The following is a 13,961-nucleotide window of genomic DNA, read 5'->3' as shown; positions in this document are numbered from 1 at the left end:
CGCCCTTTCGTTGCAGGTGATGTCCAAAGCTCCATCAGGTATGATCTGGTACTGGATCCGGGTCGAATGATTCCTCGTGCCGTTTTTGAAGAGACCAAGAACTGGACTTTGACTCGAAGAAGAACCCTGGGGCCGGGGCATCACTGTGAGACCCTGAAGCTGCTTCTGTCGGTGAGGACTCGAGGTTTGAATTCTGCTCTCTGCCATGTGAGGCAGGAAGGGTGAGGATGCTGGGGCCGCAGAGAGAAAGTCTGGGGCGGGAGAAGCTTGGATGGGGTGCCGTGGGTCTGGAGGCAAAGCCCCGGTAGTAGAAAGTAAGGAAGATAGTGGGTTCTTCACATACTTTTTTTTTTAAGTATTTTTATTATTTGAAGCAGGGTCTCACAGAGTTGCGAATGGTCTCGCTAAGTAGCTGAGGCTGTCCGTGAACTGCGGTCCTCCTATCTCAGCCTCCAGAAAGCTGGGATTACAAGCGTGCGCCATTGTGCCCGGCTCGTCACATACTTTTCAATTTTAATTTATTTTTGCTGTTCTGAGGATTGAACCCGCAGCCTGGCACATGCTAGGCAGGTGCTCCACCCCTGAGCTCCACCCCAGAGAGGTAGTGGGTGCTTGAAGGCCCTTTCTCCTTCAGGACTGTGTGGAGGATGTGACCAGTCCCATTGTCCTGCGCCTCAACTTCTCCCTGGCGAGAGACTCCATCTCACCCAGGAAGCTCCACCCTGTGCTGGCCGCAGGCTCCCAAGACCTCTTCACTGCCTCTGTGAGTCCTGTGATGGCATCCCAGGGAGGCGGTGGCTTTCACTGTGTCTCCATGTGCGTAAGAACCCACAATAGCTAGGCGCGCCGACGCATGCCTATAATCCCAATACTTGGGAGGCTGAGACAGGAGGATTACAGGTTCATGGTCAGACTCGGCAATTCAGTGAGGCCCTTTGTAACTTAGTGAGACCCTGTTTCAAAATAAAATAGGCATTATAGATGATCAAATAAGGTAACCTAACTGAAGGGGATGGGAGGGGGAAAGAGGGAAATTCTCTAGTGCACATGATATAATACTTTAACAAACATATCAAAGTCAATCATCAAGCCAAACATGAGGAGGAGGGAGGGAGAGGGAATAGGGCGGGACTTGGGTAAGGGCTAACTGGGTGAGGTGTGCATGTATGTCTCCACCATCTTGCATCCCGTTACGATCTATGAATACAGCTGGGCGTGGTGGCGCACACTCGTAATCCCAGCATTCTGGAGGCTGAGACCGGAGGATCGCGGTTCACGGCCAGCCTCAGCTACTTAGTGAAGCCCTCTGCAACTCAGTGAGACCCTGTTTCAAAATAAAGAATAAAAAATATGGCAGGGGGTGTAGCTTGAAGGTCGAATGCCCCAGGGTTCAATCCCCAGACCCACAAAAAAAAAAAAAAGAAGGGGGCTAGTGAAAGACAAAGTCATGGGGTGAGAAGAGAGTGTGCTGTTTTTCTGCAGCTCCCCTTTGAGAAGAGCTGTGGGCACGATGACCTGTGTGAGGGGGACCTGGGTGTCAACATCAGCTTCTCAGGGTGAGTTTTTCCAGTTACCCCAGCTTCTGGGTGTCCCGTTTCACGTGTGCTCTCTTTGTCTCTTTTTTTTAAGGGGGTACTGAGAATTGAACTCAGGGACATTCTACCTCTGACCTACACCCCAGGACTTTTTTTTTATATTGAAACAGAGTCCAGCTAAGTTATGAGGCTAGTTCGAACCTGTAATCCTCCTGGCTCAGCCTCCCAAGTACTGGAATTATAATTGTGTGCCACTATGCCTAGCTTTGACTTTTTTTTTTTTTCTTAACTGGGGAATGAATCCAAGGGCATTCTACCTCTGAGCTACACCCCCAGCCCAACTTTTTATTCTTTATTTTGAAGCAGGGTCTCACTAAGTTGCAGAGGGCCTCACTAAGCAGCTGAGGCTGGCCACAAACCTGTGATCTTCCTGTCTCAGCCTCCCAAGTATTGGGATGACAAGTATGTACCACCACACCTGACCTTTTCTAACAAAAATAACTTTGAAGCCGAGTGTGGTGGCACACGTCTGTCATTCCAGTACTGGAGAGACTGAGGCGGGAGGATCACAGGTTCAAGGACAGCCTCAGCAACTTGGTAAGACTCTCAGCAATCTAGCAAAACTCAAATAGAAAGGGCTGGGTGTGTAGCTTGGAGGCAGAATGTCCCTGGGTTCAATACCCAGTACCAATAATAATAATTTTATTGGAATGTCATCAACACATGATTCAAGAGTTTTCATAATCAAAGTCAATCATTAAGCCAAATCGGATCGGTTGGAATCCGATCCAGTTCCAGCCTATTTCCAGGGAAGTCACAATCCCAATCTTGTCCCGCCCCCTCAGCCTGCAGACCCTGGTGGTGGGGAGCTCCCTGGAGCTCAGTGTGACAATGACCGTGTGGAACGAGGGTGAGGATTCCTATGGAACTGTGGTCAGCTTCTGCTACCCAGCCGGGCTGTCCTATCGACGGGTGTCAGGAACACAGGTAAGTGTCTCCCTTCAGCTCCAGCTGGCTGGTGCCTTGGATCAGCTTGTTTTCTGTTGCCAGTAACAAAATGCCAGAGACAGGGAGAGTTATAAAGAAAAAAAGGTTTATTTTGGCTACTCCTTTGGGGATGCAAAGGTCTGTTGATGGTCTTCTTGCTGGTCCTGAGGTGGGGGCGTGGGGGGGGCGTGCACACGTGCACACACGCGCACTAGTCTAGTCTCTTCTGCTTCTTATAAAATTAGCAGGATAGCCGGGCGTGGTGGTGCATGCTTGTAATCCCAGCATTCAGGAGGCTGAGACCAGAGGATTGTGGTTCACGGACAGCCTCAGCTACTTAGTGAGGCCCTCCGCAACTCAGTGAGACCCTGTTTCAAAATAAAGAATAAAAAATAGGCCAGGGGGTGTAGCTCGGAGGTCAAATGCCCCTGGGTTCCAACCCTAGTACTGAAAAAAAAAAAAAATTAGCAGGATAGCTGGGCGTGGTAGCACATGCCTGTAGTACCAGTGCTTGGGAGGCCAAGACAGGAAGATCTCAGATTTGAAGCCAGCCCCTACAATTTAATGAGGCTCTCAGAACCTTAGTGAGATCCTGTTTAAAAAAAAAAAAATCAAGCCAGGTGTGGTGGCACACGTTTGTAATTCAAGCATTTGGGAGACTGAGACAGGAGGATTGCAGGTTTGTAGCCAGCCTTAGCTACGTAGTGAGGCCCTCCGCAACGTAATGATTCCCTGTTTCAAAATAAAAAATAAAAATTGAGGCTGGGGTGTAGCTTGAAGGTAGAAGGCCCTGGGTTCAATCTCAAGCACTGCAACAACAAACAAAACAAAACAACAACAACAACAAAAAACAACAACAACAAAAAAAAAAACAATTTAAAGCCGGGTGTGGTGGCACATGCTTGTAATCCCAGCATATTGGAAGTTAAGACAGGAAGATTGTGTTTCGCGGACCACCTCAGCTACTTAGTGAGGCCCTTTGCAACTCAGTGAGACCCTGTTTTAAAATAAAGAATAAGGCCGGGTGTGGTGGCACACGCTTGTAATCCCCGCACTTGGGAGGCGGAGACAGGAGGATCACGCAGGTTCGAAGCCAGCAAGCACTGGCTTAGGAGACCCTGTTTCCAAATAAAAAAGTATAAAAAATGGTCTGGGAGTGTAGCCCGGAGGTAGAAGGGCTTCCAGGAACCCCCATTACCACCAAAAACAACAACAAAAAAAACAATAAAATAAAGAATAAAAAATAGGGCTGGGGGTGGAGCTTAGAGATAGAAAGCCCTTGGATTCCATCCCTAGTATCGCAAAAAAACAAAAAAACACCAACTTCAATCACCAGCACTCAGTCATGGGACCCCCACTCCAGTAACTTTATTTAATCCTAATCCCTTGTCAAAGGCCTCACGTCTAAAGACCATAGTCAGATTAAATCTCCATACTCTTGATACCTGGCCAATGGGGATTAAATTTCAATACATGAAACCTGGGACACTCAAACCATATCCAAACCATATCCTCTCCCCTATCTATAATTCCTAGGGCTATAGTAGATTATTTGTATTCTTCATGATGATAAACACATGCACACACCCAGAGAAAAGTGAACTGAGCCTATGTATAGTTTAATGAATAAAACTAAGCAAAATCCATACTATTAGCATCTGGACCAAGAAATGAAGCATTGCTAGCATCCTCGGAGTCCTCTCACCATCTGTCTTTCCCGGCCATAATCATCACACTTCCTCGCCAAGGGTAATCACTATTCCAACTTCATGATAATCATTTCCTTAGATTTCGTGTGTGTGTGTGTGTGTGTGTGTGTGTGTGTGTGTGTGTAACCCAGGATATTCTATCTCTGAGCTTCACTCCCAGCCCTTTTTTAATTTTTTGTTTTCAAACAGGGTCTTGCCGGGTTGCTGGAAGTCCTTTTATATTGCTGAGTCTAGTTTTGGACCTGCACTCCTCTATCTCAGCCGCCCAAATACTGGGATTACAGGCGTGTGCCATCATGCCCAGCCTTGTGTTCCCACCTCGTCTCACTGTCTCTGAGTATTTTAATGGGAATTGCATTGAATCTATAGATCACTTTTGGCACAATTTTGATGGTGTCTATTCTACCTATCCATGAGTATGGGAGATCTTTCCATCTTCCAAGGTCTTCTTCAATTTCTTTCTTTAATGTTTTATAGTTTTTGTTGTAGAGGTCTTTTACATCTTGGGTTAGGTTTATTCCTAGGTGTTTTATTGTGAGTGTTTTATTGTGAGTGTTTTATTGTGAGGTATTTAAAGTGAGGTCTTTTACCTCACTTTAGGTAATACTCTTCCATGTTGCCATTATGTGAACTTTATGCGAATGGAGACACGTTGCACGGCCCCCTCTGTGTCTCGCTTCTCCCCTCGACATCCTGAGTGTGAGGCGCCGCCGCACTGTTGCCTGTGGCCGCACAACCTTTCACTGTTACGATCTCTTTGCATGAATGTGGCACAGTCTGTCCATCCCAGAGTCGATGGCTGTTTGAGTTTTGAGTTGTTTCCTGATTTGGGCCGTGATTGTTCTTTGTGTGTGTGTGTGTGTGTGTGTGTGTGTGTGTGTGTGTGTGTGGTATTGGGGGTGGAACCCAGGGGCTTTCTACAACTCCAGGCTATCCTCCCAGACCTGTTTTATACTTTATTTGGAAACAGGGTCTCACTAAGTTGCTGAGAGCCTCACTAAGTAGCTGAGGCTGACTTCAAACCTGCGCGATTCTCCTGTCTCAGCCTCCCAAGCGCGGGGATTACAAGCGTGGGCCACCACGCCTGGCCCACGATTGTCCTTGCGCATGTATCCTGGTGTGCTTATGTGTAATATTTTGGAAGGGGTTGTTGAGTCAACGGTTATGTAAATCTTCAACTTTAACAAGTAAAGTGGCCGGGCGTGGTGGCGCACGCTTGTAATCCCCGTGCTTGGGAGGCAGAGACAGGAGGATCGCACAGGTTCGAAGCCAGCCATGCACACTGGCTTAGGAGACCCTGTTTCCAAATTTTTTTAAAAATGTAAAAAAAAAAAATAGGTCTGGGAGTGTAGCCCGGAGGTAGAAGGGCTTCCAGGAACCCCAGTACCACCAAAAAAAAAAAAAAAAAAAACGAGTAAAGTCAAACCATTTTCAAGATCATTTCCCCCAGCATGAATGAGAGTTTCTTTGCTTATTTACTGCAACACTTGACATTATCAGAGTTTTTCATTTTTGTCAGTCTGGTGGTTAAGTAATAATATTTCTTTGCAGGGTTTTTGTTGCTGTTTGGGTGTTTTGTTTTGTTACTGGAGCCCAGGGACATTCTACCTTCAAACTATACCCCCAGACCTACTTTTATTTTTTGTTTGGGACAGGGTCTCCCTAAGTTGCTGAGGCTGGCCTCCAGCCTGTTTCAATCCTCCTGTCTCTGCCTCCCAAGTGCTGGGCTCACAGGTGGCACCGCCGTGCCCGGCTCCCTTGCAGCTCTGATTCACACTGCTCTCGTGAGGTCCAGCAACTTTACGTTTGGTTCTTCTTTTTTTGGTCGGTGCATCTTTTTTGTCCACATCTTTTTTTCATTCTTCAACTGAGTTGCCTATATTTCTATTATTGATTTGTCAGAGTTCTTTATATATTCTGGTTACTAGTCCTATTCCAGTTATATGTGTTCAAATAGCTTTCCCAGGCCAGGTGAGGTGGCTCATGCTTGGAATCCCAGCATCTGGGAGGCTGAGACAGGAGGATCACGGTTGGAGGCCACCCTCAGCTACTACTTAGTGAGGCCCCTTGCAACTCAGTGAAACCCTGTTTCAAAATAAAGAATAAAAAATAGGGCTGGGGGTGTAGCTCAGAAGTAGAATGCCCCTGGGTTCCATCCCCAGTACCACACAAAAAAAAGAGGAAGGCAAATAGCTTTCCCCTTTGTATCTTTTTAGTCTCTCATTCTCTCTCTCTCTCTCTCTCTCTCTCTCTCTCTCTCTCTCTCTCTTCCTATTCCAGTTATTTGTGTTCAAATATCTTTCCCCTGGTTTGTCTTGTTAGTTTCTCTTTCTCTCCTTATTTTTATTTTTATTTTGTGGTACTAGAGATTAAACCCAGGGGCTTGCTACCTCTGAGCTACATCCTCAGTCCTATTTTATTTTGAAACAGGGTCTCGCTAAGTTGCTGAGGGCCCTACTGAGTTGCTGAGGCTGGCCTCGAACCTGAGGTCCTCCCACCTCAGCCTGCCAAGTACTGGGATCACAAGTGTGCGCCACCACACTGGCCTCTGTAGTGTCCTTTAATAAACAGAACAGCTTAACTGTGGTTGATCTTGTCAACCTTTTCTCTTGTACTTAGTGTTTTTGTGTGTGAGTGTGTCGTGTGCGTGTTACTGTAGATTGAATTTAGGGGCATCTACCTCTAAGCTACACCCCAGACCTATTTTATATTTTAGTTTGAAACAGAGTCTCACTAAGTTGCAGAGGCTGGCCTCGAACCTGCAATCCTCTTGTCTCGGTTGTGTGTGAATCTTAAGAATACTTCCCTACTCCCAAGTTTACAAAAACAGTCATCTCTATTACCTTAAAAAAAAAAAACAAAAAACACTTTAGCCGGGCGTGGTGGCGCACGCTTGTAATCCCCGTGCTTGGGAGGCGGAGACAGGAAGATTGCGCAGGTTCAAAGCCAGCTATGCTGGCTTAAGAGAGCCTGTTTACAAATAAAAATATAAAAATTAGGTCTGGGAGTGTAGCCCAGAGGTAGAAGGGCTTCCAGGAACCCCAGTACCACACACACACACACACACACACACACACACACACACACAAAAACACCACATTATGGTTTAGCTTTATACTTAACTCTTTAATCCAGCTGGAATTTATTTTTAATATAGAGTGCGGCTGGGATCCAGTTTCTCTATTTCTTCATCCATGTACGTATGTACCCATTGTCCCACCACTATTTGCTGAAAAGTCTGTCCCTTCTCCTCTTGCTCTGCCGTGTCACCGCCATGACGCCTCCAGCCTGTCTCTGCGTGCGCGTCCATGCCTCCCGCGCCAACTTCATGAGCTCATTCTCCCTCCCTAGAAGCAGCCCCACTGGCGGCCACTGCGCCTGGCATGTGAGACGCAGCCCACTGGAAGCGCACACCTGAGGAACAGCAGCTGCAGCGTCAACCACCCCGTCTTCCGAGAGGGCACTAAGGTGGGCACTTCCCCCAGATTCTCAGCCCTGCTTCCCTCTCCCGATCCCCGCCCTTGACCTTCCCTTCCCCATGCCCTCCGCCTTCTTCCCTCAGGGCGCCTTCGTGGTCACCTTTGAGGTCTCCTCCAACGCCTCCCTAGGAGACCGGTTGCTGGTGAGGGCCGATGCGAGCAGGTGAGCCAGGCCAGCTACGCGGCGTCCTCGGCCTCCTCACCTGGATTCCTTCCCAACTGGGTTCTCCTTTGTTTCTCCAGTGAGAATAATAAGCCTGCAACCGGCAAGACTACCTTCCAGCTGGAGCTCCCGGTGAAATACACGGTGTGCACAGTGATCCACAGGTGCCTCGCCCCCGGCCCTTTCCTGGGCCTCCAAGCCCCTTCTTCTTGAGCAGCCACCTGCTCTCCTGATGATGGGTATCTGTTCTAGTCCTTTTGACTATAACGGGCTGCCTGAGGCGGGCTACTTGTAAAGAAGAGAGGTCTATGTAGCTCATTGTTTTGTATGCATAGTCTGAACAGCAGTGCGTGTGCCAGGTCTGGTGGCCTTGGCTCCTTGGCCTTATGGCAGATGGTGCCACAAGGGCAAGAGTGGGTGCCAGAGGATGCGGTGCCACCTCAAAATCAGGAAGCCGGAGCAAGGGGAGGGGCCGGCCTTGCAGCCTCTCAGTAGGCGCTGCCTCCTTGTGTGTGTTGGGTGGGGGGAGATTGAAACCAGAACCCAGGGATGGGCATTCTACTTCTGAGCTACATCCCCAGCCCTTTTTCTGTTTTGTTTTGAAGCAGGGTCTTGCTAGCTGGCTGAGGGTCTCACTACTTTGCTGAGGCTGTCCTGAAACCTGCTCTCCTCCTGTCCTGGGATCATGGGCATGCACACCACGCCTGGCCACCGGCCTCTAGAAAGTACTTCCATAGCCCAGCATAGCTATATGGAGGGCCCGCTCCCAACACAGGAACCCTTGGTAGACACACTCGAGTCATATCCAGACTCCATCAGCTTCTTCTTTTTTCTTTTTTTTCTTTTTCTTTTTTTTTTTTTTTTTTTTTTGGTGGTACTGGGGTTCCTGGAAGCCCTTCTACCTCCGGGCTACACTCCCAGACCTATTTTATATATTTTTTTGGAAACAGGGTCTCTTAAGCGAGCAAGGCTGGCTTCGAACCTGCACAATCCTCCTGTCTCTGCCTCCCAAGCGCGGGAATTACAAGCGTGCGCCACCACGTCCGGCTTGACTCTATCAGCTTCTAATCGAGCCCCCCTCCCCCCATCCCTCCCGTGGGAATGCCTGTGTGGGTGACCCGTCATTAGTTTATACTGCAATGCAATCGATTGCGTGAATTCTTGCTTCTTCTCTGATCCACGGGCCCGCTGGTGGGACACCTCCCCCAGGCCACCACTGTGCGTGTCCTCCGGTCCCTCCAAGGTGCAGGCTTCCTTTAACACGAAGGGGGTCCTTTCCTTTGGGATAAACATGAACGTGTTGAAGTAAAGCTACTCGATTTTTGGAGGCAGTGAGATGGAGAGCAAGGTCTTCTGAGTTGAACTCTGAGTCGGGGAGCTTTGGTTCAACAGGATATGGTTTGTCACCACACCAGGGAAGGGAAAGGTCAGGTTTCTACAAACCTCAAAAGTGTGACAGACTGTTGGGAAGGTCTCTAAGGGCGGAACGTACCCTGGGCAGCTTTCTCCGTGGAGGAGCGGTCACGGGAGAGGCGAGTGCAGGTTTCTAGAGGCTGGTGGAGGAGCCCGTGCAGGCCAGGCTGGAGGCCAAGCACACACCAGAGCTTTACAGAGCGGCTTAGAAGCTTATAAACTGGGCGGGCTAGCACACACCAGCCTCAGATACTTAGGCCCTTTGCAACTCAGTGAGACCCTGTTTCAAAATAAAGAAAAAAAAATAGGGCTGGGGGTGTAGCTCAGAGGTAGAATGCCCCTGGGTTCCATTCCCAGGGCCACAAAAAGAGAAGCGAAAAGGAGAAGGAAGAGGAGGAGAAGGAGGAGGAGGAGGAGGAGGAGGAGGAGGAGGAGGAGGAGGAGGAGGAGCAGCTTGTGATGGCACCATGGGCTGCTGATGCTGCTGAATATACAGAGGAAACAGGGATGGGGATCAAGTACTGTCTTTGACATGACCCGTGGGCCACATGAGCAATCTCCTTCTAGCCATAGAAAAAATACTTATAATGAGAACATACAGGGTTTTTTTTTGTTTTGTTTTGTTTTGTTTTGTACTGGGGAGGGAACCCAGGGGCATTCTACCTCTGGGCTACACCCCCTGCCTTATTTTTTATTCTTTATTTTGAAACAGGGTCTCACTGAGTTGTGGAGGGCCTCACTAAGTAGTTGAGGCTGCCAAGAACCTGCAATCCTCCAGTCTCAGCCTCCCGAATGCTGGGATGACAAGCGTGCGCCACCACGCCCAGCTGAACTTACAGTTTCATATGTACTTATGAAATGTCAAGCATTCTGCTGTTTTTATTTTTTGCATTGTTTTAATTAGTTTCACGTACTTACATTCATTGAGTCCTCCCAGTAACCGTATTGTTACCGTCACTCTCCGGTTTTACGGGTGCATTGCAATTACGCGTCCTGGTGAGGTTCCGTGGGATACACACAGCACACAGCGCGTGGTCTCATGGCTGTTTTTCACCAACATTCCCTGCTTTTCCAGGCAGGAAGAATCCACCAAGTACCTCAACTTTTCAGCTTCTGATGTGAACAGCAGGAAAGCCGCCCAGCATAGATTCCGTGTAAGGGGCCAGACTTCCGTGGTGTGGATAAAGTCTGAAGTGGACGGGAAAGAGGGAGGAGACCCGAGGGCTGCGCCTGGGAAAGAAGTGGGACTTTCGGCCGAGCCAGGGCCCGCAGTGACCTTCAGTCTTGATTTTCTGTAGGTGAATAACCTGAGTGAGCGAGGCCTGGCCATCAGCGTGACGTTCCGGGTTCCCATCCTGCTGAACGGCGCAGCCGTGTGGGATGTGGCTGTGCAGGCCCCTTCGCAGGTGCTGCCGGCTCCCCTCTCTCTCCAGGACCCCATCCCACAGCACCGTGTGTCCTCTTCTTAGGAAAACCTGATCTTTATGTGGCAAAATGTTTGTCTCTCTCAACTAGAGTCTCCCCTGTGTGTCAGAGAGGGAGCCTCCCCAGCATTCCGGCTTCCCCACCCAGATTCCAAGGAGTTCTGTGCTGGTGAGGGAGACCCTGAACCCTGCTGTTGGACCACCACCATGGGGAGGGGGTTCAGGGAAATGCACTGCTACATCATAGGCTATGCAGTCTTTCCATGATGGTTCATCTGTCCCTTCCCCCAAAATTTGACAGCTTTGATTCTTGCTGATGGCTCCGCCCCACGCGAAGACCTGCCTCAGTTCTCTTCCTCTCCCCTCCCTAGGACTGCTCCCTTGCTGACTGCCTGAGGTTCCGATGTGACATCCCCGCCCTAGGTGTCCAAGATGAACTTGATTTCATCCTGAAGGGCAACCTCAGCTTCGGCTGGGTCAGCCAGGTGCGGAGGCCCAGCAGCGAGCCCCATCCCTGGTACCTGATGAGTCTGTGCCCATGCCCAGACTCCCCCACACACACTGGTGCCGGGCATTAAACCCAGGGGCATTCTGACTCCAAGCTATACCCTCAACATTTTTATTTTTTTTATTTTAAAACAAGGTCTCCCTAAGTTGCTGAGCGCCTGTCTAGGTTGCTGAGGCTGGCTTTGAACCTGTGATACTCCTGTTTCAGCCTCCCAAGTACTGGGATTGCAGATATATATCACCACACCCAGCACTAGACCAGGGCTTGGTTTTTTTTTTTTTTTTTTGTGGGTTTTTTTGGTGATACTGGGGATGGAATCCAGGGGCTTTTCTACCTCTGGGCTATACTCCCAGACTTATTTTATACTTTATTTGTAAACAGGGCCTCACTAAATTGCTGAGAGCCTCACTAAGTAGCTGAGGCCGGCTTTGAATCTGTGCAATCCTCCTGTCTCAGCCTCCCAAGAGCTGGGATTACAAGTGTGCGCCACCACACCCGGCTAGGCCAGGGCATATTTTAAGCTTTGAGCTTCTCTGGGACCCAACAGGCCAGCTCCTCATCCTTGGCACATGTGACAGAGGAACATCTTCCTTTGCAGATGCTGCAGAAGAAGGTGTCGGTGGTGAGCGTGGCTGAAATCACATTCAACAGATCCTTGTATACACAGCAAGAGGGACAGGAGGCATTTTTGAGGGCCCAGGTAGGGACTGTGTGGCGGGCAGTGGCCAGGCTGCCAAGGGGTCTCCTGAGGCTAAATCTGTGGTGCTGCCTGGGGATTTGCAAGCCTGGAGGGAGGGGGTGGACAGGACAGTTGCCTGGGCAGTCCAGGGCAGGACAGCTGCCCCTAAGAGCAGGTGTGCTCCTGTGTCTCACCCCCTGGAGGGGGCTGGGGAAGGAGGGGAGGGAGCTAGTGTTGGAGAACGGGGAGGGGAGACTGAGACGGCTCCAGACCCTACGCTTTCTGATCAGATGGAGACAATGCTAGAAGAATATGAGGTGTTTGACCCCATCTTCCTGGTGGTGGGCAGCTCTGTGGGCGGCCTGCTGCTGCTGGCCCTCATCACGGCCACACTGTCCAAGGTAAGTATTTTAGCCCTCTCCTGAGGCCACCAGCATCCGCCCCAGCCCCGCTGCTCAGTGAGAGCTCGCACCACAGTCAGGTCGGCCTGGCACACATCCCACCTGCATCACTTGCTGTTTAAGGCTAGGCAGGCTGCAAGCTCTGGCCCTTTTTCTCAGTAATTTTTTGTTTTTTTGTTTTTTTAGTTTTTGCAGTACTGGGGATGGAACCCAGGGGCATTCTACCTTTGAGCTACACCCTCAGCCCGATGTTTTATTCTCTATTTTTTTTTTTTTTTTTTTTTTTGTGGTACTGGGAGTGGAACCCAGAAGCTTTCTACCTCCGGGCTATACTCCCAGACCTTTTTTTTTTATATTTTATTTGGAAACAGGGTCTCGCTAAGTTGCTGAGAGCCTCACTAAGTAGCTGAGGCTGGCTTCGAACCTGTGCAATCCTCCTGTCTCTGCTGAGAGCCTCACTAAGTAGCGGAGGCTGGCTTCAAACCTGTGCGATCCTCCTGTCTCAGCCTCCCAAGCGTAGGGATTACAAGCGTGCGCCACCACGCCCAGCTTTATTCTCTATTTTGAAACAGGGTTTGACTAAGTTACAGAGGGCTTCATTGAATAGCTGAAGCCATGATCCTCCTATCTCAGCCTCCCCAATGCTGAGATCACAAACTGTGCAGCCAAGCCCGGCTTCGGTTTTTCAAATGCTAATAAGGCTTACATCACAGATAGGCTGAAGCGAGACAGAAATGAAGCCAGGGTATGTGTGTGGATCTGCCTGACTACAGAATCTGTGCTTTTCCACCACAGATTAAACACATAGCTACTGTGCTTGGCACACAGTCGATCTCAGCCTGTGGCACCTCTGCTCACATGCAGGTCTTGGCCCACAGCATAAGTTAGCTTAGTTCTGTAACGGTGAAATTGAGTCGGGGATCGCCAAGGAAGCAAACTCCAGCAAAAGAGTGTGAGACCAGGCCTTTTAATTAATTGTCGCTCCCGGGTGAGGTCTGTGGACTGCCATGGGGAGGGTGGCTCTCAGTCATCAGAGTCACACTTGAGAGAGGAAGGGAGGGTACAGCTGGGGTCTTGGGGTGAAGGCTAGCGAGGCGGGGGGCCGGGGGGAGTCTGCCCCACCTCCGCCTCCTGTCCCAGCTGCAGCTGCAGGATCCCATGAGGGGAGGCGGAAGGGACCCGACCTATCGAGTTCCTGTCTCCTCTTCTTCCCACTCGGCCTCCTGCCCTCTGACCCAGCTTTTCCGCTTTCCTTTCTCTCTCATAGCTTGGCTTCTTCAAACGTCAGTACAAAGAAATGCTGGATGGAAAGCCGGAAGAGTTCAGTGGGGAGGTTTCCAGCTGCGAGGGCCCAAGTGTGGCTTTGTCCTGATCTTGCCTGCTTATCTCTTCTCCCATGGGCCATGGGCTAGTTCTGTTTCTACCTATTAAACTACTTTTTTTTTTTTTTAACCTCTGGGCTGCCTCCTCCCAGCCCTTTTTATTTTTTACTTGGAAAGCAGGTCTTACTAAGTTGCTGAAGCTGTGAGCCTCCTGTCTCAGCCTCCCAGGTACTGAGATTAAAGGTGTGTGCACCAGGCCTGGAAAAACTATGTGTGTGTGTGTGTGTGTGTGCGCGCACATGTGCACGTGTGTGTATGTGTGTGTTACTGCAGATTGAACC

At 49.7% G+C, this 13,961-nt stretch overlaps 1 protein-coding gene across 1 annotated transcript in view; it reads left to right on the top strand.

Annotated features, from left to right (window-relative positions):
• The window catches only part of ITGAD (integrin subunit alpha D), a gene marked incomplete at both ends in the record, with an annotated part of 34,690 nt that extends 21,020 nt beyond the window's left edge, over positions 1–13,670 (top strand). The window contains 14 exons of the mRNA XM_080703885.1: positions 17–171; positions 635–763; positions 1,483–1,556; positions 2,381–2,522; positions 7,583–7,699; positions 7,794–7,873; positions 7,954–8,037; positions 10,362–10,440; positions 10,585–10,692; positions 10,802–10,879; positions 11,082–11,195; positions 11,817–11,918; positions 12,188–12,298; positions 13,566–13,670. Of these exons, the coding sequence (XP_080560011.1) occupies positions 17–171; positions 635–763; positions 1,483–1,556; positions 2,381–2,522; positions 7,583–7,699; positions 7,794–7,873; positions 7,954–8,037; positions 10,362–10,440; positions 10,585–10,692; positions 10,802–10,879; positions 11,082–11,195; positions 11,817–11,918; positions 12,188–12,298; positions 13,566–13,670 (1,478 nt within the window). The remainder of the gene's footprint in view (positions 1–16; positions 172–634; positions 764–1,482; positions 1,557–2,380; positions 2,523–7,582; positions 7,700–7,793; positions 7,874–7,953; positions 8,038–10,361; positions 10,441–10,584; positions 10,693–10,801; positions 10,880–11,081; positions 11,196–11,816; positions 11,919–12,187; positions 12,299–13,565) is intronic.
• Between the last annotated feature and the right edge of the window lie 291 nt (positions 13,671–13,961).

This window comes from Muscardinus avellanarius (assembly GCF_963383645.1).
Source record: "Muscardinus avellanarius genome assembly, chromosome: 10".
Lineage (NCBI taxonomy): Eukaryota > Metazoa > Chordata > Mammalia > Rodentia > Gliridae > Muscardinus > Muscardinus avellanarius.
The sequence above is the reverse complement of the archived record's forward strand: the minus strand, read 5'-3'. Positions and strand labels throughout refer to the sequence as shown.